This window comes from Channa argus, chromosome 16 (assembly GCF_033026475.1).
Source record: "Channa argus isolate prfri chromosome 16, Channa argus male v1.0, whole genome shotgun sequence".
NCBI lineage: Eukaryota > Metazoa > Chordata > Actinopteri > Anabantiformes > Channidae > Channa > Channa argus.
Genome location: NC_090212.1, coordinates 8,840,219 through 8,867,698, shown reverse-complemented (window position 1 = coordinate 8,867,698; position 27,480 = coordinate 8,840,219). Strand labels below are relative to the sequence as shown.

Genomic DNA, 27,480 nt, shown 5'->3' with positions numbered 1-27,480 from the left:
CTGTAAGACTGATTACAACAAAGATTTATAGATTTGTGGAAATGGCCAAGAAACGTAATAATGAAACGCATCTGAAGTTGGAGAGCAAAATCATGCTCAAGCTGTTTGTCTGACCAAAACTACTTCCTTTTCCAACTTTGTGCAAGGACACGTTTTCTCTGTAATAAGGGTTTATTAAAGACATTTGGGGGAATTCTAACCTTCAAAGAAGATGGTTAAGAAAATCTGACTAAACTGTTGGCTTATTTGCAACCTGTCTGATTGTATGACTACTCGGGTTTATTAGCCCTGTCAGACTCTGTTGTGTTAACGTGTCCATGTTCCCAGATGTGTTATTATAACTGATTGAAATGATAGCCAAAACTACTAAAGTACTGTGAGTCCAAGTTGTTAAAAACTTGATTTATCCTTTAAGATGTAGTCATTTTTCAGCTGCCAAATTCCCCCTAGTGATGTTTCTTGTTTAGAAAAAAAACTTGGGATTTATATCAAGATAGTAATTTTAATAGCATGAACTATCAGCTAGTATAGTTTTAAATATATTTATCAGTTTCAGAAATTCAATATTGGTATGGCTATATTAGGGAATATACTCACTGGTTACTTAGTTAGGTACAGCTGTACAATCTAATACAATCCAATATAGCAGCTCTGCCATGAATCCTACTATTCAGTTTTTAAGTTGACGTTCATTCTAAACCTTTTAGGTTGGCCCTGTATGAACTCCTAAAACTAACCCAAAACAATAGAACAACCTCTTCATATAATGCGCTCCAGGATAACTCATACGCCCACTATGACCTCAATAATAAAAACCTTGTCAAAGTGGAATTTATGGAAACCTGCTGTATTGGAATGAGATATCTGCAATATATTTGCTGCACCACACTCCCTCATTTAAAGGTTCTATTCAGATACTCTGTCATTGTAAGTGGATTTTCTAGGCCATTTACAGTAGCTATGGCTATTTGCCGATGAGTGCCTGGCTTACAGCTTTATAGACTCTTATTTCCATGGCTGGATTAGTTGGGGAAGCTGAGTTGTACTTCGCACTCTCTGGCCGTGGCTGGCACTGGAGACCTGACTGCACACTACAGCAGTTTTGAATCAGCTATAAATTTAACTGTAAAGGGGAGAGTTAAGGGGCATTAAATGGGTCAGATGTTTAACTATAGCTGGATCAGCTGTGTGATCTCTGTTAATGGTGTGAGGTTCTGAGTTATGAGGGAGAGCAGTGTAATGTTTGAAATGATGGCAAGTATCTTAAATGTAAGCGGAAACACAAAGTATGGTTGGCAGTGTACATGACTGGGTTTTATGGGAAACTGCATAAAGAAAAGGGAACGTCTCTAAGAGGGATTCATATTCAGTTATGGATATCTGCTCAACTAGAAAGTCATCTGGCTTTAAAATATTTATTAGGGTTTGGTTGTAATTTTATTTTCCAATCTCGTTTCCAGCCTAGTTGGTTTGAGTGCCAGAGGCTGTTTGTTGGACTTATTTTCCTCTATCTCTCACAAGGGAGTGAAAAATCAAGGGAGGATTTTGGAAATGGATCATTATCTTCTCAACAGAAAGACTCTTGGCTGCTGCAGATAAATACTCTCACCACTGCAACAGGAGGCCTTACTTAAACCTAAATGAATTACTGGCAATGCAGTTGATTGGTTTGGTATTTGAGCCATGATAGGAATGCCAGCATATGTGTTAGTATGCTATGTCAAGGTTCTTTTTCTCATTACAGGCTGGACTTGACTTAGTTAAGTCATTAAATTATCAGCAAGTACATTTGGTGAAAGGATAATATGAGACCAGTAATTGGGCATGTGTAGTGAATTTTTGGTAACTCCAAAATCTTTCTTTTGCATATGGGCATTTGTTCGTAGGTTTGCTCATTAGGCTGTGAATGTTTACCTGATTAACTGCGTATGGGATAAAATGTTGAGAAACATACGTAGAGTTCAAGTCAAGAAAAGTAGTTGTTTGTAACAGCTGAACATTTTTCTCAACTTTAAGTGCCTCTTGTTCATATTCTCCATTTGTTTTTTTTTTCTATGTTACTCAGCAACTTCTGAAAACCAGCATCACCTCCTGTATTCTTATCCGTTTGCTGGAAATGACCCTTTATTACAGAAACAGGCTTGTTTAAAACAGTTTGTTATTTTTATCACCTTGATCATAAACAATGCTTTTAAAAGTTGAGATTGGATCCATACTTGCCAAGGTTTTGTCAGAGAACGGAATGGAAAATTGAAAACAGTGGGCAGAATGAATAAACATCAAAAAAGCTTCCCTAAATAGAACACACAATTTGTTCAGCTCAAGTAACTATTTTTTTCTTGCGTCCCAGTGCTACTGTGTTCAAATATTTGCCCCCATAACCTCAGTTATGATGCACTGATTTATGCTAAAATCAGAAAATGCAAAGCAAAAGTAAAGTAAAAGTAAAAGTAAAGTCTTCTATTTTTTCTAGCAACAACACACTGTGGGGTTCTCTGGAGGAACCAAACATTATCAACACCAATGAGTTTGAGGATCTTTTCTCTAAGGCCACCATACAACCGAAAAAGAAGCCCCTGTTGGAAACCTACGAGAAGAAAGCCAAAGCAAAGAAGGTAGATTCACTGTCCAGTCTCACTCTTCAGCTTGCATTATTCCCTACCTTCTTTTATTTGACATCAAGTGCTGTTGGAAAGAGTATTTCTTTTTTTCTTTTTTTCATATACATTATATCTTTTGCTGCTTCCACCTCAGAATATTAGTCTTTCTTGTTTGGCTCTGTTAGAAAAAGGCTTTTTGTCTGCTGTTGTGTTCACTTAAATCAAAGAAAGAATAACAAAAGTTGAAGTGGTGAAGAAATGGATTTCAGTGTTCATCAGAGTATTGTCTGCACTTGAAATTGCTCAGACTTTAGTTTTGTACTGTCTGTGTTTATGGCTCCCTTTTTTTTTCCTATAGAAAAGCTACCTTATTGCTGCGTGACTGTAACCTAGGGGTAATCCAAATTCAGTTTATTTGTTTTTGTTTTTTTCTCTTTGGCATCTCCTGAAGTTTATGCTCAAGAGCAAACAAATAGGCAAAGATTTGCTTTTTGTGTGATTGATCTATTGCTCCCGTCCATCAAAGACATGCTCGTTGATGTCATGTCAAATGCTGCAACTCTGCACATTCTGCTGCAGCCAGCACTGTGTCAGCATCCTGGGAGCCTTGTGCTGCTCGCTGTGGCGTCCAAGCAGTTAAAAATCTGCCACTGCCCTAGACTGTTCCCTCTAAATCCATACACATTCCCTATTCTGATCAATTTGCTGAGGCTCCACTTAGCTCCAGAGAGCTAAAGTGTATGTGTTGGTGTGTGTGGCGGTGGTTCATTTTCATCCTTAGATCTCTCTGTTCAGTCTGGTCACTCTAAAGCAGCAAACTGTCCAACATTTGATCCAAGTCAGACAGCCACATCCAGACATCCTGCCAACCTTCTCCTGTCTAGGCTTACATCAGCAGAGAAGATGTTTGTCCCCAATAATGGAAACACTGTTGAAACATATTCATATTTTAAAAACTCTGTCCAACATAGCATTTTTGAAAATTACTGTGATAGCTATATTTAGAAATTGTGTCCACAGTACAGAAGTTTTAAGTTTAATATAAAAGTCAGTGTTTTATGTCCGGTCAGAGTCTAAATTTACATTTAAAGAGAGATAGTGAGTATGTGAAGGCATGATTGTTTTCAGCCTGCTTAGAAGTCCAGCCCCTTAGAAATGCCGTCAAAATATAAGAAACTTGTTTACTTAACAATTTTTTAGCCCTGAGAGTTTATACTAAGTTAAAGGGAGATAAATTATTTGAAAGAGAAATCATGTGAATCACCAGCTGGTGATGGCTTCCAAGAAGTTCAGCTGGTTAATGGCTGGGGAAAGAAAGAGGAAGGAGAGAAAGAAGACAAGGAGTGGGAGAGAAATAAAAGTGGGATTAGGGACGTGTCACTACAGAGTTCAGAAGACATGAATCTTGATTTGTTAAATGATGATTTAATTGGAAATAAAGATAATGCACATATGTGACAGGGATGGTGAATGTGGAGAGGATGTGTAGTGGGTCTCTCAGGCATAGAGTCACAGATCCAGGCCCACATTTACCTAAAGTAAAAATGTTGGTGTTAACTGAAAGGTAAAGTTAGAATGTACCTTTGGATTCTCAAACTAACCATAGCGTAAGACTTGATCTATGAGAGCTACTGCTTTCTGCTGAGCTTTAGCATTGACACATGTCTTTGACATTTCACCTTCTTTTTCATTTATAGATTTTGTTTGCGATCATTTTTAACTGTTCTTGTCATTAAGCAGCTGCATATGTGCTTATCATAGTATTCCAGAAGGAGACTTTCCAAACTGCTCCAGTCTGCTTTTCTTTTTGCTACTACTTCTGACAATCCAATAATTTGACCTATATTTGTACAGTTGCTAAAAAATAAAACCAATCATAATAGAGTACTTTTATTCACTTCTGTTTGAATAAAGTGCTACTATGGAATGCTTTTTGGACTCTAAATTGGCCCTAGATGTAAATGCGAGTGTGAATGGTTGTCTGTCTGTGTATGCCCCTGTGTGGTAACCTGTCCAGGGTTTACCCTGCCTCCTTCCCAATGACAGCTGGTTCCAGCCCCCCCGCCACCCAGAACAGGATAAGCGATTGCAGGTAATGGATGGATGAATGGATGGAATGCTTTTTATATAGTGCTAAAACAAATACAATTACCTTAGAAAAGGGTCAAGTTTTTGTAATGACAAAATGCTTTTTTGGCAGATATGGGTAAAATGTTTTGTTTTTTTTAAATTGGATATGTTTGCCAACAATCCAAGAGGTCAGTCACTTGAGATCTGCTCTTACATCACTTGACATTACAGCCACCATTATAACTTCCTAAATGTTTGCCTAGGCCAACGGTTTGGTGCAGAATACGTGACTACCAATACCTGTTTCTATGTGTGTTTGTGTATTTCTCTGTGTGTGTGATGACAGCATGTCCTTACGAACGATTATGCACTTGCTCAGAAAGTGTTGCCAGATCACGCTAACACACCCAGGGGCTTTGTGTGGTGAGAGGAGATGAGTGGGAGAGAATGGAATGCGTGTGTACATTATGCATATGAGCCACTTCCCCACTTTCCAACAACTCCATACAGAAAAAGTAAACTCGGGATGGAAGCGATGCCTACATGAGTAAGTTAATCTTTATCATGTGTGCCATAGTAAAATCAAAGCTCTTGTTTACTCTGGAGCAATTCCTTTGTTGCTGATTAACATATCAAAGAAGAGGAGATGACATAGAAGAGAGCTCTCCTGCCCCAGCAGAACAGAACAGACCGCATCGGACTCAACAAGGGGTGTAATTGCAGGCATTTGGCTTTACTTTACTGGCTAGAGTAGGCAGTGAATAGGGGGAACCTATAGGAGGGTAGTGTATTGGCATGTCGCTGCATTCTTGCTTGAGGGGTGAGCAGGGAGAGAGACAGTGAAGTAATCAATCAAGCTAAATGTTCTGTTGTCCTTGAATGTATGCTTAAATGCATATTATTGAACAAAAATCAGCACATTCTTCTACTAACATTTGTCAAACATGTATCAAGTTTGCACATACCAAAATGTGTTAAACAAACAGAAGCTTGAAGAAGTTTATGGGAATGACTTATGAGCAATCATACTGCGTTTATTAAAGACATATTTGAAGCCCAGGCTATGACGTGCAAGAGTGGGTGTAAGAGTAACACCGCTTTGTGAGACTGGGGATGTTGAATGTATTACTGATGGGAAGTCTTGATCCATTTGTTATTGTAAAATCTGCCTGCATTCTTCCAGACAGACAGTCAGACAGACAGTCACCACAGATTAAGCTGGATGCTCAGCTGAGACTGTGTAAACTATCTGCTTAGCTCTGAACCTGCATCACCCTGCCCACCTTGCCTAACAACAGCCACCTGCTTCAGCTCAAAGCACTGACACCCCAAATGTCTCCTTTCACTAATTAGTTTATTTTTTTAGGCCATCCCCCTGTTCTCTTTCTTCTTCTCTTTTTTCTTTTGACGTCTTTGTTACTTAAGTGGCCACAGTAATTTCAATTAGTGCCTTCTGCACGGGGAAAAAATGTTCTCTCTTTGTCCACAAGGGGGAGGTGTTACCTATTGATGTCTTCCTGTCCCAGCATCAGCATCGAAGCTGATTGCGTCTAAAACAAAGCATCCAAAATCAGTTGTCTCTTCTCATTAACTTAACTATTTAGGCTAATTAGTGAGATCTGCAGCCACAGTGCGCGGGGAAAGCTTCCTGGGCTGCTTTCAGTGTAGCTCGTCCAAAATTGTTAATTAGAGGTGTTGGGAAAGCCTGGTACTAAGCCCCTCAAGTTCCCAGAGTGGGAGATCCCCAGTGATCCAGGTAATGGAGCTGGAAGCAGCATGGCACCCACTAATGCCCTGTAATGCTATACCCACTTCTAAGGCTTCTGCTCTTCAGCTCCCACTGGATAGTCCAGTAGCCAACAAGGCCATAATATCTAATGAAGAACCCTGACACATTAATTTTAAGAGTTGGGCTTTACCTTGCCAAAACTCTTTCTGGCTTTATGGCTAATTCGGTCATAAGTAATTGTGACCATGTGTAAGCACGAATAAAAATGCTGTGAATTTATAGTTCGTTATAAAAGCCTGCTTCTCTCTGCCCTGCACTTCTGGACTGTCCTTTGTACTTTCACTGCGACTTGATATTTTTTGATTATATCTCACACATGTTCTTCTGCAAACTGCAGGAGCTGTTTTTTTTCTGTTTAACTTTGCTCCCTCATTGATGTAACTTGACAAAGTGTGTCCAGACTATGAGTGTGTACTCTGCATTTCCCAGTCGTTTGCATCACAATGATGGGTTATGACAATGTGTGTTGATTAGTCTGGTCGTTTGGGTCAATCCAGATGATTTCCAGGCTACTAAGACTAAGTGGGGCTTCAGGCAGGTCTGTCTGGCTCATCGTCTATCATCTGCTTCCACAGCTGGGAAAGAGACTAAATAATTTTTACCCAACAACTCATTACAGAAATGAAGTCTTTATTATTCACCATCTGTTCCTTAATTTGTAATGTAAGTGTTTAAATAATGGAATTGAGGAAAAAAGTAAGTGTGACAGTTTAGCAAACCCTAACACTACAAACCAACATATCGTACACTACTCTAGTAAATGTGCTGCATTTATGTTTCCTTCAGAATAATGAATTCCTATCATGTTGACCCAAAAAATATGAGTATGAATGAATTTAACATATGATACATAGTCAGTGTAAAGCTTATTACTTACATACTTACTGTAGGCTTTTCAATTTTTTTAACAGTATAAATACATTTGATTTGGTTTCTGTTCTTTAGATTATCAAGCTCCTGGATGGGAAGCGTTCACAAGCTGTTGGTATTCTCTTATCAAGTCTGCATCTGGAGATGAAGGATATTCAGCAAGGTGAAAATTTTTTCTGATATTAGTGTTATGTTTAGCATGGCTAGGTACTTGTGCACACTATGTCTATTTATTCTTTTTCAAGGAATGACCTCTTGTTTGGAAACTTCAATCGTAAAGTCAGCTTACAGCCTTATTTAACAAATTCAGAATGATTCCTGATAAAATTCAGAATCCAAATTATGTGAACAGCTATTCAGTGAAAAATAATGTTTTTCTGGAACTTTTGGATAAGTTTGTACTTAAAGTGTAACATGAAAGATTTTTCGATTACCACGGTGGAAAGGAAAAGGTCCTAATTTGTCAAAGTGCAAGTGGAATGAAAGTGGCCTTTCCATTTTTTTTCTCTCCTGATGCTTAAAAATGCCTCCAGCACTGTTTAAATTCAAATTACCATCTCTTTCATTTAAAGAGTTACGTGAATTGATTACATGCTTGGTTACTCTGTGGAAAATGTAGGTGTGTGTTTGTGCTGAGGTGGCAGTACGTGTGTGTAAACATACAGTATAATAATGTGTGTTGGGGACAGCAAAGATGGGCCAGGAATTGGTCCCATCATGGGACTGCGGCTGAGAGTGCCTGCCGCCTGCTAGTCTGAGCATGCGGCCAGCAGATCTGTTTATTGTAGCCAGTGACGGTTTCCACAAGCCTAATGGGACTGACACCCCACTAATGATCTGAGTATGTACAAAACCACCCTCCACAGTTAGCAGACACTGCACTGCCACATAAAACCAACCCCAAACATGAGCCAAACAGCACAAAGCACTAGGAAACCCATTTTGTTTAGTTTTTTACTTTCTGTTTGAGTGTCAGTTCGTAAAGTTGGTATGTAAAAAGGCTGGTTTACACCCAGTGTGAGGCTGCTTCCTTGTACCTTAATGGGCGTTGAATGTGCAATGGACAATTTGAATTTGACAATGAAGGACAGCACCTTAATAAGCACTGTCAAGGGCTCTAGTCCGTTGCCTCGCCTGCTTGCCTCCCTTTTGTTGTCAAATGTAATGTAATTAGAGCTACTAGTGAGGGAGAGCACGGGAGGAAGGAGGATAGAGAAGACGCGCTCTACTTAAGGGAGAGAGGGGTCAACTGCACCCACTGGAGTCACTGGGGGACCTGGAGGCCACCATGGTTCAAGGGTAAGGGGAGTCTCTCCCCCACCCACCATCTTACCACACACACGGGCATACACATGTTCACACTCCACACATGCCCTTCCACACCAAAGCCAATGAGTGAAAAGTGGAAAGAGGGGATGTGAAGTGGTTGGCAGGCGGGCTTTGATCTGTCGGTGTGGAGAGATATCCGGCTTCCCTCAGATCAGAGTGCTCCTGTGCACACTGAACCAGGCCCCCCTCTGGTGTGTGATTGACGGCTGCATGGCTGAGGGACTGAATAATCCACTCTAATAAGATGTAGGAAATGGACCTCCAGCATTCCCTGATCCACACGTTGGGACCACATTGACAGCGTCTGTGCAAGAGGAACAGCTGTGAATCAGAATGCTAAGCGTTACCTTGTTAGCTGAGAAGAGCAGGCCAAAGACCTGTGCTAGATAAAGGGTGGTACTGATACTAAAAACCTCAGTTTTTGCATTGTTAAAAAGTAGTTTTTCTACAAAACCAAGGACACATCTGTGAAATATTGGGTTCAGCGTGTTTGGTTTGGACCTGACCAAGACACAGTGGGTTTGCTTATATGGAGCTGCAGGAGTGCAAGGGATAGGAAAGACACATAGATGCCCTGTAAATGACAATGATCAACATGACAATGATCCCAAACACACACTGCAAAAACCACTAATTTTTAAAGAAATAACAACGTGACCTGGCTAAATATGTCCTCTGACTTTTTACAGTTTTTTTTTATACAGCAAAAAGTAGATCTGTGGCAGAATGGCAGAACATCTCTTTACATTTCTGTGCAGGACTGGTCTCATTCATGCCCAGTAGGAATTTATCTGCTATCAAACATAAAGCCAGATTTACAAAATATTAGATACATAAAGCAATAAAATTTTGCTAAAGGGTCTACTAGGTTTTGTCTCAGTAATTGTTTCGGAATATTATCTAGATGCCATGTAACTGACATTTAGCTGTTAGCCACCACAATTTTCATTTACTATTTACTGTCATCACACTGCACTTGTGCCATTTAGCAAACATTGTACTTTTTGTTTATCAGGATGTTAAGATACCAATAAGTAATATTAGCTACATTTTAACTTGTAAACTAAGTGGGTCAAGCCAACTGAATAGCAGCTGTGTGTGTGTGTGTGTGTGTGTGTGTGTGTGTGTGTGTGTGTGTGTGTGTGTGTGATATGTAAATGCAGACCATTTAGTATTACAATTTTGTGTGGTGATAAGTAATAGTAGCTTGGCTTTTATTCAGTAAACTTTACACATGCCATTAAACATTACAGTTAAAGATAATGATTATTGGTCGAATTAAGTTACGGATTTGAAAAACAGTAGGTGGTGCACAGCCCACCTCAACTTATTGTAAACCATCCAGAGAACTGTCAGCTGATCCATGAGAACTGGATGGCTCTAGTTATCTCTACCTTCTTCCCTCTTCTGTGACAGAAACCGGGATTTACTTTATTGTTATATGCATTTCTCTGCATTAAATGCACAATTTAGTTTTTATGTTAACAAAAATGCATCGGCTTTTGTTGAGAGCAAAGGTGGGGTTGGGTCATCGCCTAGTCTTCTTTTTCCAGAGACTCCACAGGCTGCCCATACTGCTTCATCACTTCAAGCTAATATTCTATATAAAGTATATAAAACAAATATCCTCAATATAATAATCTAATTATTAACTATCTTGTGAACTACGGTATGTGTCTTGGCATTCAGTAAAGATGTGTAGTATGGATGTAGAATGGATAGACACAAGTTGGCCAAATGTTGCTTTATGGTTTAATTCAAACTTCTACTAAGCATAGTAGGGCTATTTCTTAAATACTTTTAGCCACAAAACTGTTATTGTGTTACCCACTGCTTAAAAGAAAATTACAAGGCCATCATAACTTTTAGTCTTTAGTCAGAAAGGAAAAGTTTGTTCTTCAACCACGATAGTAAAAGGTGCTGTCCTTAACAACTTCTAATAAATGTCTTCGCTGTTTCAGCTGTTCTCACTGTGGACAACTCTGTGGTTGATTTGGAGACAATTGAGGCTTTATATGAAAATGTAAGTATGGAGGAGAAACCCATGTGACATAATAAAACAATTAAGAGGCTAAGGCTATAAAGATATGTGACACGTTTAGAAAAATACATTAAACTGAATTATTTTGATGACCACAAAGCTAAGTATGCGGTTATTATTATTATATTGTTTACCATTTTGCATTGCAGCATTTCCAGTATTAAGATTTCTACTGTATGTAAATGGCGGTTTATATAGTGGCTTTATCCTTTAAAATGTTGCGTCTCATTCACCGATTCACATATACACACACTCACACTCACACACCAATGGCGGTGCCTTCCATGCAAGGTGCTCACCTGACCCACTGGGAGCAACTTGGGGTTCAGTGTCTCTTCAACACATAGCCAGGAGGGACCGGGAATCGAACCACTGTTCCTGTGGGCCACTACCTTACCAACTGAGATACAGCCACCCTATATAAAGAATGTAAAGGATATGTAATTGTTATACTGAACAAAAAGCTGTGTTGATGTATGCATATTGACTGTGGACTGTGTCTCTTGCTAGAGGGCCACCAGCGATGAAATGGACAAGATAATGAAACATTATGAAAGTTCAAAAGAAGATGAAGTCAAACTGCTGGACAAACCTGAGCAGTAAGTTTTTTTGTTTTTTTTTTATCCACCAAGGCTTTTTTTGAGGCTTTTACAGAATACACACATTATTGTGAAAAAATTCGAGCATTAGTCTATTTTTACTTCGGTAAAATTGACTTACCTATTCACTGGTCATATTTGTGCAATACAAATATGATTATAAAGATTAAATGTTATTGGTAGAAGAAAACAAACCATAATACATAGTATTTGTTATACATTTATTATTATTTCAGAAAGATTCATTATTTACACATGGGCTTATCATTTGCTGTTAATGTCTGTATTTTTAATTTATCTTTCTACAACATTGTGCATGTGTAAAATATGCATTAATGAACACCGCTTCAGTAGTTCCTGTCAAGGTTAAGTAGTCCGAGCCAGTTAATGAGCCCTGGACCCAGCGGTGCCGCTTAGCCTGGCCTTCGTATTTCCATGTTTGACCAGAGCTGTCACTAGCGCTGCCTTAGTCATTCCCACTCAGTGTCTGCCTCCATCAGCAGGGCCTAATCACACAGGATGTTACCGCTCCGCTCCCCTCTGACACAGCACTGTTTACATAAGTTGTCCCGCACCAGGCCAAAGCTACCTTTGATCAATCTCTATGTGCCGCTCATTGCTTTCTCTCCACGTGACCCCATGGACCTTTTAAACCCAGCTGAGCAGCACCGCTCATGACTATCAGCTGCCTGTCTGCCTCTGAACACCAACACTGACTCAGCCGGCCTATGTGGGGATGCGCGGCCTGCCAAGGACCCAAAATAGTTCTTCCTGTTAGACATTTTGTTTAATTCTGCCATAACACATCACACCCCGTTCTCCTCGATCTCCTCCTCCCTCCCTCTTCCTACCCTTTTGTTTTCCAGGTTTCTCTATGAGCTCTCCCAGATTCCTGACTTTGCAGGCCGGGCCCACTGCATCATCTTCCGGACAGTGTTTCTTGATACCATCTCCTCCATCCGTCGCAAGGTGCAGATTATCTCAAATGTCTGCAAAGTAAGAATATCAACTCACCAAACATCACATCACAAAACTGCTATTAATCTACATAAAGGTTTACTAACCCAAAGCGTGTGTGTGTTTGTGTGTGTGTGTGTGTGTGTGTGTGTGTGTGTCAGGAGTTGCTAGAGTGCTCAAAATTGCGGGATGTGATAGGTCTTGTTCTGGCATTTGGGAATTATATGAATGGGGGGAATAGGACTCGAGGACAGGCTGATGGCTTTGGACTGGAAATCCTTCCAAAACTAAAGGATGTCAAGAGCAGGGTATGACCACCAAAGCACCATAATCTGGCAATAAATTTAAGAGAGTTAGGTTGAACTCCATGGAGTAACTCAGTCTTTTATTTTTCAGGACAATTGTATGAATCTGGTGGATTATGTGGTTTTATACTACCTGCGTAATTTTGATAAGGTAAGGTACTAATTTAGACAAGTCCACAAAATGCAACACAATTAAACAAATGCTACTCAGCACCCATGTGTTGTTCATGTTTTTGTCTTTATTTGGTTGTTTCAGCATGCTGGGACAGATAAGAGTGTGTTCCCTCTGCCCGAGCCACAGGATTTCTTCCAGGCCTCTCAGGTTAAGTTTGAAGACCTCAACAAGGACATCCGGAAGCTAAAGAAAGACCTGAGTGGTAGACCATGTCCTCTTCTACAATTATTTTCACTATGAGTATAAGGAACTGAACTGCACACTACATTGCATTTTATCACTTAGGTCAACTTTGTTTTATAGTAAATCAGTCAGTGTAGTTGTATACATTACCATTTTTCGCCAGAGCTGTGTGTGTAGATACACATCGCATGTAATCTTTCTCTCTTGTGCAGAGAAGGTTGTGGGTGTTTTCAGGGCCTTGGTTGGCCTGAGGCCACCTTTCCTAGTTTCCAGACAATCTTAACAACCAACATACCAAGCTTTTCTGCTTCTAGCCCAATAAGCATCTTTATTTCTTTTTGCCCAAAACAACACAAAAAGCAAATTCAAGCTGTCTAAGGAAACATCAGAGCGTCAGTTTACTGTTAAATACACTTTTAGTGTTATGTGCGTCAAGCCTCTTAGCACCCCAGCCAGCCAGTCTATCCAGGGCCGTGAGGAGGTTAAAGGCGATGCCCCCCAGTGCCCCTCTTGTCTGTGGTTATTTAAATCAACTTATAATATGGCATATGAAAGCAATTAGATAAGCTTCATAGTTATCCTCTACATTTTTTTCGATTGCTGTTAAAGGCATCTCCCCTCTGACCCCGGGAAAAAATACAAAGAGTCTACTAAAGTACCTAGACCCACCTCAAGCTGTCACTCATTTATAAGGAAAAATGGAAGACTTGAAGACAATAAATACAACATAAGGGCCCTCGTATTTGATCTCTAGTGCAGCAAATCTGGCCCGGTACTCCTCAGGGGTATTACCATCACAGGGCAAGCACTGGACTCTGAATGTTTGGTGAGCTCCACCTATGACTGCCACCATTTTTATCCTCTCCAGCCGCCAGGGATAAATATTTATGCCTGGCTATTATAAACCAGCCCAAAGAAAGCAACTGGTCTTAATTATAAAGCTAACACAGATTACTTCCATCCACATTGTGAATTGTGCTTGACACTGAGAAGCTAACAGTGAATCACTCTTTTTTTTTTTTTTTTTTTACTAATGCTGTTAGACTTTGGCAAACAAGTCTGCCTGCCCCTCACCTGATCCCGAGGTGGTGACTGCAGTGGTCACCAATGTCCTGCCCTTAAGTGTGGGGTCAAAAGTCAGTACCCTTAGCTTGGAGCTAGCATTTTTAGAATTCGCACAAGTCTCATACAAATACCTTAAATCTGCATGAGTGTTTAAACGAGTAACAGTTTCTGTCCCTCACTAGTCATAAGTGATGCTCAGGAGTGGGTCCCTGTCTGCTTGGCTGCCCTCTCCTTCACTGATTCGTGCAGAAACTCGATCCTCTTTTGATGGAGCTTCCTGTTTTGGCAGAGGGTGGTGACCTTTCTCTTTGTTCCTCTTAGGGGGAGAGAGATGAGTGGGAGGCCACAATAACCTAAACCTACTGTAGGTCTATCTACTCCTCTAAAGATAAATGTCCTCTATTCTGTTTCCATAGGAATGAATTGGAAGCTAAGTCATAGACTTTAGAATATGTTATGAGAATATTCATCTTTAAATATCACAAGAGCTTTTACACACGACTACTTTCAGACCAACGTCTACCTACAAAAAGATCCCTTTAACTGCCTTGTAATTGGACCGGACAGAGAGGCAGGGACAATACCAAATGAAATAGGATCAAATAAAAAGAAACAGTCAGAGCTCATTTGCTGCTCAGGGGAGTTTTGTGTTTCACAGAAGGCCTGGTCCAGGTTAGGCATTCATCACTGTGGCAAATCAGACAGTGTCCTGATTTTAAATGCTCTTTAATGTCAGGTTCAGGCAGGACCTTTAGCCTGAGCTCTGTTTTACGATTGAGGCTATGCTCCGAGGGCCACGTGTAAATTCAGTAGACTGAGGCGTTGTCAGTTCTTGACCAAACAACATAAAATTAATCTGAAATTTGGGATTTTTTTTTCACTGGACAAATTGACTGTCTCTTGATTTTAAATCACCCCTCTGTGATTCTGTCAGTATTATTTCAAATGTATTTTATTTTTATCAGATTTGTCTATGCTCAACTCTCATTTGCCAATATAGTTGGCATGAATAATATAGATAAATGCATCAGAGTGACTCACTTTACCTGCAGACTGCAGCAAAGCAATCTTCCTTGTATCCACGTTTAAACAAGGTTTCAGGTGTTACCACATATCATGAGTCCAGCCTGATGTTTCTACTCGTCAGCACTATATTCTCTAGCAAACTTTTAGTGGAAGATTTTTGAGTTTTCATGGATTTGGATTGATTTATGAGTAGTGGAGAAGAGAGACAAGGTCCTAGCTTTTCTGAGGTAGCCTCCTGGCTGGCCTCACCAAAGGGGAGTAGCAGACTTCATCCCTTAGAAACGAGAACTGAAAGTCTGAAAATCTAATGGGATTATAGATGCATGAAGATCAGTGAGACTTCATTTCCCAGACATAAATTAACCAATAGAGATGTTAGATGTACAAGTTCTAAGTACCTCCAAAATCTTGTTAGAACAGGACTTTGGCATCAGATTCTACAAACACATTTGTAAAATTTAAAAGGTAATTTCCAACAATTCAAGAGAAATGAAATTACCTCTACATGACGTGTATCTGTCAGCTGTTCTAAGAGTCAGTGATGGGAAGTGTTTGGATGTTACAGCCGCTTTGTTGAGACAGAATTGTCCATACAACAAATAGCTGTGTCGTCTTGTGGTGTTCCGCAGGCGCATCATCCACTGTTTAAGCATTTTCTCGTATCCATACACATACTTGGATGCAGGAACATCATATGTACATTAAAGGTTTTTTGCAAACCACACAGACTAAGTCTTAGAGCAGAGTTTTGATTTTTGTTTGTTTTTCTTCTCCTACTGCATCACAGGCATCACCCCTCATATTACACAATAGCTACTTGTTGATCAGAACTCCTATTCTTTCCGATTTTGATGTTTTAGGACAATTTAGAAAATTAAATCACACAGTTAATATTCACCAGGATGCCCATTTCTTGAGATGATTTACAGACGTAAATGCATCCACATCTGCTGCCGAATGATTTCAATAATCTCAACAGTTTAAATGATGTGCTAAGAATAAATTAGCACCACAGTTCCAAGTTTGAGTCTAGTGCCTGTAATCTCATCTGTTTCCCCCTTGTAGTAAGAGTGGAAAGGCTTTAAAGATCGGAGCTCTGGCTCCCATCATTACCCTGTCTGTCAGTGGTGGGAAACTAGTCCCCTGTGGCTTCATGACTGGACAGAGAGCCTGGTGCAACAAACTGTGCTTCCCGAAGTCGCTACTCAAGACTCAGTTGTAGTTGTGGTTTAAAACGAATAAGCAGCGTTATTATTCCCACCATGTATCACTTCTTTACAGGTCATAAATAGAGAAATGACTTGGTGGTTTCCTTTTTAATACAGTCACTACTGGTTAGAGGTGGTAAATTGACACGTAGTATGAGAAGCCAGTTTATCTGATGAAATAGCTATTTTGCACAACTGTATTTTATAGTACAAAAATAAACTGTCTGAAATATGAACATGTGAAACAATTATTCATGTAGCCACTGTAATTTGCATTATTCTCATTCCTATTGTCTATATATATTATTTAAGTGTTTGTCTTTGTTTGTTTAAAGTTTTTAATTTTAACATTTTTTTTTTTGATTAAGTGTAAAAAATCATGTCCTGTTACAAATTTTACTTAGATGCCAAAGATGCTAGATGCTCAGCTCTTCTGAGGTATTGTTTGCCATTTTGTCAAAATTACAAACTAGGTCCATTTTTTAAGAAATAACACATTTTGAAAAAGAGCAACATAAAAACATTCACTTCTCCAGAAGTTAACTTGATACATGGCGTTGGTCATTGACTTTTGAATATGTTCCTCCAACAAAATGTATTATCACTTAAAGACAGTGTCACAAAGTGGAGCTTTTAGTTTTATGCTTTGCAGCTGCAGTGTTTTTGTGGTCTTCCTCCTTGTGGCCTTTGCTGTCTGGACCACATTTGGAAGAGAGCCGCTTCTAAATTGTAGACTTGCTTTTTTTAACACTCTTTTATTGGGTCCTTTTGAGTTGGGGGATTTCTAGTAAGGAAACGTGGTTTTTTGTTTTGTTTTTGTTTTTTTGCCATGGCTGTGTGGTTGCGTATAGCTCTCTCTATCTCTGGATTAAAAATTGTCCTGGAGTCCAGACTATAATGCTGTACATAGTTACACCTCACTTTTAATGCTCAGGCATCATGTTTCCTCTGATTTTATTAAGACATCTAATAAATAAAAGCTTTAATATAGTGAGTTTACTGAGATACAGGTGCAACAGCTCCACATCCAGACACATGGGAGCCAAACTTTCATCTAAACGAAGCACCGCAGTGACGTGAGACAGCGGCCGGCCAGACCTGTTAACACTCTTGTTTTGTTGCAAAACTATTTTGCTATGCAGTCATAAGCAGGTTAAGGTATTTATTGCAGCCATTAATGACTTACAGGTTATAGGAATGTGCCAGAGTTCTTTTACCAGGCGTCTGCGTGCGGAATAACACAGGCTTACAGTTGAGAGGAAATGAGGAAAGGTTCGGCTGGAACACGCTCAGTCAAGACTGTTTCCTCTGAGCTTGTGTGAGCCGGTCATTTGGCACTGCAAAGAAAAGCCCATCCACAAACAGCAAACACATCTGTCTCACATGTAGAGACAGTAATGAGGACAGAATATAAGACAGCAATGCAACACGAATAATTCTAGTTAACTACAATAACACTTAAATAAAGTGACATTTCTTTTTCACACACACACACACACACACAAACGTTGCTTCTAATTTCACAATGTTGAACTAAATGGATTATAAAGATTCCTGAATGAGTTTTACATTTTACAATTTTGTTTCATTTTCCGGGTCAATTGTCAAATTCTGACCTTCTGAATTGTGTCTCTCCCCCCAGCTTGTGAGAAGGATGTGCAGAAGGTGTGTGCAAACTCATCAGAGGAACACCTCCAGCCCTTTAAAGAGAAGATGGAGACATTTGTCTCTTCTGGTGAGTCACTTTAATGTCTAGCATAACTGGTCACAAAACTGTATATGCATAAATATTGGCTTTTCACCTCACAGTTTTACTTTTCTTCTTTACTACAAACTATAGCTAGAATTATGGTCCTTTTAGAAGGTGTAAAATTCTGCACTAAATGTATTTAAATATTTATTTGTTTGAGAAGCTAGTTGATAAAATATTCTACATTTTTTACTGCCTGATGCACTTTTGTAGAAATCCAAAAGTGTAGTGCTTTTGACCCTTTAGCACCAAATGACTGCCAAAAAATAAAACTAAACATGCGCAGATTACCACTTAAACCCAAAGCATTAAATCACAAATTTTTCCACATGCTGTCCCAACAACTACAAGGGCTAGTCAGCTAGTCTAAATGTGTTTGTGCAATCTTTCGCTCCTGTGAAATCACATCACAAATATTTCCTACCTCCGAAATAATTAAGTTGTTTAATTCCCCTCCCCCCCAAACCATGCACAATGGTACACTCAAGTCCCTGTTGCCAGATAGCAATAAAAGATGTTTGGCCTCGGTCCCACTCATAAGCTGGCCTGTCTCATGTACGGTTGTGAGGACCAAATCTCAGTGTCTCCAAAGATGAGACATTCATTTGGTCAGAGGATTTACAGCTGAGGAGACAGAACCAGAAAAGCCCCTTGTTCACCCAGACACACAGCATGGAACTTTTTAAAAAGAGGAAGGTATAATTATTTTTTTTGCCATGTCAGACAGTCAGCTGGATGAAGGAGGACCCAGCTGTTAGTACGTGTGTGTATTTTTGTGTTTACTCTTGCTGAGAGAGGGCGTCTTAGTGCACTGTAAGTCAGCATGAAGACAGGAGTCTACAGGCCTGTAGAAGGGATCACATTGCTTCTAACCTGGTCCTCGTGTACTCCTGGCTTCCATAAAGCTGGCAGGAGATCTTTGGCTGTGGTCTTGTAAAGACTGGCCGGCTCGGTGGATCAAGCCTGGGGGACCACCGGGACAGAAGGTTTTTTCTTTTAACACTCTGATCATCTCACCCTCTGTCCCCTTTGTGACCCAGACACTGGTGCTTTCCAAATATGTTTCGCTCTCTTTATTATAGTTGTAGTAGCTACCACTTACCTGTTTTAATAATTGATTAAATGTCCTAAATGTGTGTCTTTATCATGTAAAGAAGCAAATCTACAAACTGAACTGACAGTGATTGCCCCCAACATCTGATTCAGTTTCTTTCAACATTTATTGCCTTTGTTCAGCAGAAATCAAGCAGTTGTGTGTGAATTTACAGACAGGTCCATTGTTGATGGTGTGTGAATGTGTACACATTTCTTTGAGCTATGGCAGCATGGCCTGTCATTAAAGTAATGCAAAAGCTTGTTTCACCAAAGCTTTATTATACACAGACCTTCTTCTGTATTCGAATGAGTGTCATTAGGGTATGTAAGTCTTCCATCTTTTTCCTCCTGTTTTTGTTTCATTAGATGTAGTTGTGTCAGGATAAGCAGTAAATGTTACTGTCCCTCTGACGTTGAATTTTACCATTTAATTGTAATGCTACCAGCACCACAAACGAAATTCATATTTCACTATAGTGGGACACCAACAGAAAAACAAAACCAAATACTGTATCTGCATAAATGGATTGCAGTAAAGCCAAGTTGGGAAATATATCATTGTAATTTGCATTGACCAACCCTTGACTTGTTTGGAGTGCAAGGAGGAGTGCCCCAATCATACGAAAAGCAGATGAAATTACGGATAGTTAGTTACACACATTATGTTCAGCAAAGTAAAAACTATAAGATATAAAAGTTTCAATAGAAGTCTCCCGAGGGCAATTAGACCTGTGTTTTTGGTGCAGGTCAAAATCTGTGTCTATATTTGCAGTGCAATCCCAGTAAAGCTGTTTGTTACTGTGTGCCAAGCATGTGCTGGGATCACGTACTCTTGAAATGGAAATGTGCCATGACATTGTTCAATTTAGTTAATCCACCTTAACTGCTTCTGAAGTTTTATTAGTATCACAGAATATCCAAAAGCTTTTAAAACCACTGTGATTGCCACTGGCTACAAAATGGCATTGGTTTGTGAAGACACATCTTGAACATAAACCTTCCAGTGGAGTACTTGTAAACCTTTCTTTCATAAACAGAATTCCTCGAGCTGTTGCCCCTGCTTTGGGAGAAGTGGTGTGTAATCATCATTCGTGATGATTCCATGACTTCAAAAGGCAAAAACAAAGCAACAGTACTCACATCAAAGAGTGGCCGCGGCTCTTAAACTCTGACTCATGAGTGAATGAGTGAATTTCTCACCCAGGTAAATGCTCTGGAGGCTGACCAAAGATGCATGTGTTTGACACATGATTTTAGAAAATAGAAACACTGTGAGAAATGCTTAATTAGAAGCTTAGCAAAAATATACTGCTTTTTCATACAAGACGATCCAAGTATACAGTGGATCAATAGAAAAAGACTAAAGAGTTGTGTTTCCAGCCTGTGGAGAAGCTCACAGCAAAGTCTGCAGGTAAACACAAACACCCCTATCTCTCTGCCTCCTAAACTTGCCTGTGTGATCTCTCCTTGAAATAACAAGTGTTACCTCAGAAATCCAGGGATGCCTACTCTTCTGTGGTTATTCCTGACCTTGTCTAATGACTTTTTCCACTTTCACGCCAATCCTTAGTACACTATGGAGTACACTTTTTTTCTTATATTTGATTCTCGGTAGTATATTAAGTGTGCAAACCTCAGAGTTTACACAGTTAACGTGGCCTTGCTCGCTGACTTTCTGGAATGCAGCTTCATATTTCCACTGTAATTTATTTCTTTCATTCAGGAGGTTTCGTAAAAAGATTAAAAACCTTCCAGATCACACTTGTAGTGGTTTCAACAGCTAATCAAGCGCCTTTTTGTTTTCCTTTTTAATAGGGGCTCTTTGAAACCTCTGGGGATCCTCTGATGGGCATAATTTTACTGTTGAATATGCACCATGAATAATTGAAAACAAATTCCTGCTTTATAACTCAGTTTGTGTAAGTCCCATTTCACAGGCTTACCTAGGAAATACATGCATATAATCACAGGAATCACAACCCAGTAATCACAATTCCACTTGTTCTGATGACTGAATTGCTTAGCCGTGGTCAAATTTGAGGGTAACAGCTGTCCAAGGAAGCTCATGTTGACAAAGATGCACAGATGCATCAATGGCCTAAACAGATGGGATGTAGCGAGATAGAAAAGGATGTTTTATGAAAATCCTCTGCATCCCTCCTAGACCACTTTCCATTTCTTTGTTATCTGGCTGCTAGGTATAGCAGTGGTTTGAAGAAGTGTGTCAGAGTTTTAAAGCCCTAATTTATTGTCCCTCTCAGCATGCACGTCTCATAACTTTCTAGTTAGTGACTACTGGTTTCATGTTTACACGAGGAGTGGAGGAAGAGAAACTTCACACATCCTCTCACTCTGGGCCACTCTTTCCCCCTCTCTTTCTCTCCCTCACTCAACTCCAGTGCCACCTCTGCACAGTCGCACCAGAGGGGTACCTCAGGCGCCAGCCTGACCCCCACTGAGACTAACACCACTGGTCACAGCCCCTCTCCTCTTCCCCCCCTCAATCCCAGACATGGCACCCCCTCCATTCATTAGGGTTACCTCAGCCCTTGCCCACATACATGTTAAAAAAGGCAAAAGGGGTTGTTGTTCGGAGGCTTTAAGCTCACCTTCTCCCAAAAGACCCCCAAACCTGCCTTTGAACAATTTTTTGAAGACTTCCCGCTCTTAAATCTTCAAGTGGAAAAGGCACCCCATCATTGTAAAAAGGATGAATCTGGAAAAATGCAATAAATCTGAGATCACAGGCAGTCTCTGGCCCTAGATAAATTCTTGCACCTCGGCCTGGCCCACCGCACACATCTGCCTTTTATTTAGACAGTTTTACATGGCAAGAGTCCGATGAGCCTCCACTTCCCAAGCCTTTGTGCTCAAGCCTGCGCCCCTGCTTCAGCTCTGCTTCAACATGCATATGCCTGTTGACACACATGCATAAACACACACACACCCCCGTGAACAGACTCTGATCCCCGCCTCCAAGACCAGGCATCACAGGCTCACACTCGCATGCGTCAACACACAGAAGCATGTCAAAGTTTACAATGTACTTAACTGTCACTTTGCTAACATGCTCCGTGTGTCTGTGACATCTCGACCCAGAGCCTTTCTTCCTCTATTCCCTACTTGATTGCCTTCAGCACAGCTAATGAACACAGCGCCTCCCTCTGGACTCTTCTGGCGAACTTGGATCAGCTGTCATTGGGTGTCAGGGAAAATATTTGGTTACCTATATGTTACCAAGCTCTACAATATTCCCCATAATCTGTCATTATCTCTTCTTTGTTTTGCTTTTTACAGCTCAAAAGGATCATTCTGCTGAAGAGGATCTGCTCAATGCAACACAAAAAAGGTAAGAAACAACCTTTAACTATCCAAAGAAGAGATGCGTTTGAAAATCAAATGAAATATAATGTTTGGATAGAAGATATTTATATTTCCTGTAGATTTCATCCCTCAGGAGGGGAATTAGGCCAAGTGTTATGGATAGCAGACGTCACAGCAAGGTAGAGTTATTTTGCATTCTTCACATAGATAACATAGCTGGTATTTGGGGCTTGCTATTTGTATAGTTGTACTTAGTTATTAACACCAGCTGATAGGGTTTGTCTAAGTTGGAAAGTCCAATTTTGACTGGAAAGAATTAAGCATCATTTTTTTATATGCTCAAGGACAAATTATAAAAGCACCCCTGCTAACGTCTGTGTCTTCTGTGATTGAAAGACAACTAAACAACATAACAGAAACAGCTGTGGATTTCAATACACATACAGCGTGCAGCATACTGCATTTTAAACCTGAACACTGTTTGTTTCCTCCCCTGCAGTTTCTATTTGATTTTCAATTTTTATCTGCCATGTTATGTGCAAAAGTCTCCTGAGAGTTTTCTGAGAGGCATCTGATTTATGGGCGCAAGACACCCTGGCAGCCACTGAGCTCTGAGCTGTCCGAGCAAAATCATATCTGGAACATTTCATATTGGAAAAAGATGGTGGAGCAGACAAACAAAGCAAATAGATTATTTTTGCCTTGTTTGGATAAAGAGCAGAATTGTTTGCTTTATATCGTAACTCTCCCACTTCCAAAATAAATCATGAAAGTACATAAAGGAGAAAGTGAAAGATGCCGGACGCAAGAAAATGGAAACTATAAACAATTAGGAAGTTGATTGCTTTGGACAGCACTATAAGTCAGAGAACGGCTCCAAACTGTTCTGTGTCATGGTCCTGTTTCTAAGTAAGGAGAGTTGCTTAGGGACGCCTGCACCTTCTGCTCTCTGTCCTGGTCCCTCGACTCTGCCCTCGCCTTATAGTGATACATTTGTCTGCCGGACTAAGCAAAAGTGTGTGTGTGTGTGTGCTGGTGTGTGTGCATAAGTGACACCAGTATAATGACGTTGTTGAACTTGTGGGTGAATATTGATCAAAAGGGCCCTGCAGCTAACAGAACCTTTGCCTTTAATGAAGTTTCCTTTAATTTATTCTAAAGAGGGGACTGGCTGACTGGCGCTGGGTAGAGCAGGAGGGAGAGGAGGGGGCGTAGGGGTTCTTTCTCAGGTTCCCACAGAGCCACCTCGTAAAAGTGACACGCTGTTGATGAATATGGGCGTCAGTGGGCTCACCGGGCCATGGGTGGGCTCTTGAGGTTCACGCACAAACGGCACAGCAACACCACCAGCAGCAGCAGCAGCAACATTTTCAATGTTTTTGATTCAGTTTTGCATATCCTTAGTCCAACCTAATATCTCAACTCATGCATCATGAGGATTCAGCCTTCAGTGGGGAAATGTGTCCATAGCACAGATTTTTGAAAACTGAAAACTAAGGCTATAACTATCAGTTATATTCATTATTGGTTTCTTAGTTATTTTCATGGTTAATTGTTTGGTCTATCAAACGTTGTTGTTTGTCTGAATAACAGTTTACAACCCAAACATGTTAGGGTTAAAAACAAACAGTAACCTAAAGAAAATCAATACAAATTAGACTCTGGAATATGGTCAACTTTGGCAATTTAACCATTTAGGTGACTTTTACACTTTACTATTTGTCAACTATTATTTCCAGGTCTACTGTAAATTATCCATTTAAATTGTCAATTCAATATCCACTTTGTGCCTTTTCTGTTAAATGTCATTGATTTTAAGCTATATAATATAAAGTTTTATTATTTACTTTTTAAAATGATACGCTGCATAGGTGAAATTGGCTTCACTTGTAGATCAGGATGACATTGCTCTTATAGTTACTATTATTACAGTAAGCAATTACAAATTTTTATTTGGTTTTGGCACCAAGCGTCAGCAGTTATTTTGGTGTTATTAACAAAAGATAAAGAGCCTTACAAATGTTTTCATAAATGTCAAGATGTTTCAAATGATCTTTTAGATATAAAACGTTAACATCATCATAATGACCCAGAAAATACACTAAAATAAAACCTTTCACAAAAATTCCGGATCTCAAAATATACTTAAAATTATAATTTGTTGCCGATTATATATTTTACAACAGAATTTTGTAAAATTATCAGAAAGTTTATTAACAATAAAATGACCTAGTCCCACCTGAAGAAACATTTTGTGATGCATTAGGTTGTTAAACACTACTACAATTTTAATGGCAAAGAAAAACCTATCAAATTCATTTCCGGTTGTTTTACTCTTTTTACAAATGTTATTTTTGCACTATTTCCATTCCGTGCTTAGTGCCGAGGCATTTTCTACAACATGCAGTCCCAATTTGTCTGCCTCGTGTTTGGGTTCCACTGAGGTTTGCTGGTTCTGTCCTCAGTTCTGTCTCATTAAGTTCCCCTCTCCTACAGCATGCTCAATTTATTTTGCCTCAAATAACTTCTCTACAGTTAGTAGTTTTGGTTTCATAAGTGCTTGTTGGTGTATTATCTACCTAGTCATTATGTGATGACAAGGGCACAAAACAAAGTCGTACCACTGCTACATGTAGTTTACTTCTGTAACCTTTTTGTTGGGGAAACAAAGGAATGCAGAGTTGCCTGTGCGGATATTTCCCTGATTCTCACGGCTGCTTATGGTTTTGTTATGGGTCTTTTTTTATAGCTGTCAGTGAGGAATGCCGACTGTGGGTGCTGCATTAAACCCTCTCACGGCAGTGGCATCATAGCATGGATTAAAGAGATGTAGGTTTGTGTGTGTGTGTGTGTGTGTGTAATTACTCTGCACTTGCAAATGAACTGTTCTGCTTGATTTTGTTTATGTTTCATAGCATGTGTGAGTGTGTTTGCATCTGTTTTGAGTGAAGCTTTGTGTATCTGCTTATTGCTCACTAGACTAAAAAGAAAAAAGCCGTTGCTTGATTTGTGCATGCTTAGACATCCTGACCCAGGGTCAGCAGAAGAGCTGATGGAGAAGAGACCCTGTTCATCATGCTAGAGCCAAGCTACCTGGGACGTTGCATCTGTTTGGTCAATCTAAACATGCCCTTGCCTTGTTCTTCTGATTTCTTTTGTAGCTTACAGGATGATCTACAGTGAAGTGAAATGACGCATCGCTGGGAAATGGAAAGCAGGCTCATGCAGAAGCCCTTTTTTCAGCTTTTAGCAGGCCGTCTGGGCAGCATATTGCACCATTTCAATCTGCATGAACATGTCTTATATTAGGGTAGCAGAAAGCCACCTAGCATCTGGAGGTCAGAGACTATCAAGGTGCCAATGGGACAGGGAGCATCTCTTGAATTATAGCCCCCTTTTATCCCTTTGACAGGCAAGCTAGAAAATGTCTTTCATGTTTAGGTTAGAGAGGGAATCTGAAGCAGCAGGCTGCATTTTGTCCTGTGTGTATGCTGGTGAGACTCAGATTTGGTTATAATCGAATTAGGCCTACAAAAGTGCTACAGTCTGTCTCAGTGAACAGGAAAGAGAAGATCTAGATTATGTTTTTTAAGATGGATCTGTTTTTTGTAAGTGTGGCCACCTGTATGATTGCAACCTATATGTGTGAGGTCCTCAGAAGAGTGTGTGTGTGTGTGTGTGTGTGTGTGTGTGTGTGTGTGTGTGTGTGTGGCAGCCAGTACTTGGCAGGCTGCATCTCCTCTGGCAGTCTTCACCCTGCAGGCTGTGGAGGTTAATGTGATAATGGAGCCACCGCTACTGGCTCTCCCTCGTGGCCCAGCATGGAGGACCCTCTCCCTCCAGCTCTGTTTCTCACCTCTCTGTTCGACTCCCCATCCATCATTTTCTGTGTGTGCTGTAACTGTATTTGACAGTTTTGTTTTTTTTTTACCTCGTATGTGTTTCTTGTTTGCGCTTTTGAGATTTAAATCTACACTCGCCGACTGAAACACACTATTATTTATGTCTGATATTATTTATACGTGTTTATGTGTGATAAGACAACATCATTTGTGTCTTTATGTTTTCTTTTACAGTTTTCAGGACATGGTGAACTACTTTGGGGTTAAGCCAAAGCCTGGGGAGAAAGAGGTGGGACCGAGTTATGTCTTTATGCTCTGGTATGAGTTCTGCAATGATTTCAAGAACGCCTGGATAAGACAAAGCAAGAACATCTCCAAGGAGAAGTGAGGTTTTTCTGTCTCTTACCTTTCCGTTCAGTGACGATGCTATGAAGCTTTTCATAAACCCAGACAAGTTAGATTGTTTTAGTGACACCCATGGTTTAATACTACAGTAAACAATTGTTGAGCAGCTGCTTTGTCAGAAATTTAACAGAGAAGAAACTGGTGTATGTGTTTACAGTACAGACAAAGATAATAAAAGATAATAAAGAAGTCAGCCAGTAATAAAAACCACCTCGTATTTTGCCAGTTGAAAGCTTTTAATGTGAAACAGCAGAAGTAGGAACTGTTGTTTTGCATTAGTAAAGTTAATGTTGCTATTAAATGGTGTTAGTGGTGATAGAACAGTGAGGCTGATATCAGTAAGATCACAATAAAAACACTAAGGCTAGATTATATGCATCCATCATTTCGTGTTCATGTGAAGGCGAAATTGCAGACTCAGTCACTAACATATAAAACTGTTTTGTTAAATTGTAAATAGATTGTATAAGCAAAACCTACTATAAAACTGGATTTGATGGCATGAACTTTTAAAGGATTGTAACTTTAATGTCTAGAAAAATTTAGTTTTTAAAGTGGATGTACAAATTTAAGTTTATGCAAAACATAAACTACCAAAGTGAGGCTTAAGCGTCTCATCCTTAGATTCAGCTCTTTGTCTCTATCATTATTGGATAGGTGCTTAACCCCTCTGGACAAAATTTCAGATGAACACTACTTGCACAAAGGTGAGATGCAGATGCTGGGTTATAATTAAAGCAGACAGAGAGGCTATGAAACAGGTAAACGGGAGTAGCTGAGAACTCAGTCCTGTTTCTCAAGCACTGGGACCTGAATTTATGAGGCTTCTTCTGACCTGAGGCGTCAC

General features: G+C 39.9%; 1 protein-coding gene across 4 annotated transcripts in view; it reads left to right on the top strand.

Moving 5' to 3' along the window:
• LOC137101146 (formin-like) overlaps positions 1-27,480 on the top strand; it is a 46,165-nt gene that overhangs the window by 15,773 nt on the left and 2,912 nt on the right. For 2 of the 4 annotated variants that reach the window (XM_067479137.1, XM_067479138.1), the window contains 11 exons: positions 2,474-2,615; positions 7,405-7,492; positions 10,620-10,681; positions 11,210-11,298; positions 12,165-12,294; positions 12,417-12,563; positions 12,652-12,711; positions 12,817-12,937; positions 17,860-17,952; positions 22,360-22,411; positions 26,463-26,612. In XM_067479137.1, the coding sequence (XP_067335238.1) occupies positions 2,474-2,615; positions 7,405-7,492; positions 10,620-10,681; positions 11,210-11,298; positions 12,165-12,294; positions 12,417-12,563; positions 12,652-12,711; positions 12,817-12,937; positions 17,860-17,952; positions 22,360-22,411; positions 26,463-26,612 (1,134 nt within the window). Of the gene's footprint in view, positions 1-2,473; positions 2,616-7,404; positions 7,493-10,619; positions 10,682-11,209; positions 11,299-12,164; positions 12,295-12,416; positions 12,564-12,651; positions 12,712-12,816; positions 12,938-17,859; positions 17,953-22,359; positions 22,412-22,505; positions 22,566-25,135; positions 25,216-26,462; positions 26,613-27,480 lie in introns of those variants that run through there. The other 2 variants (XR_010911000.1, XM_067479136.1) reach the window with 2 other exon arrangements.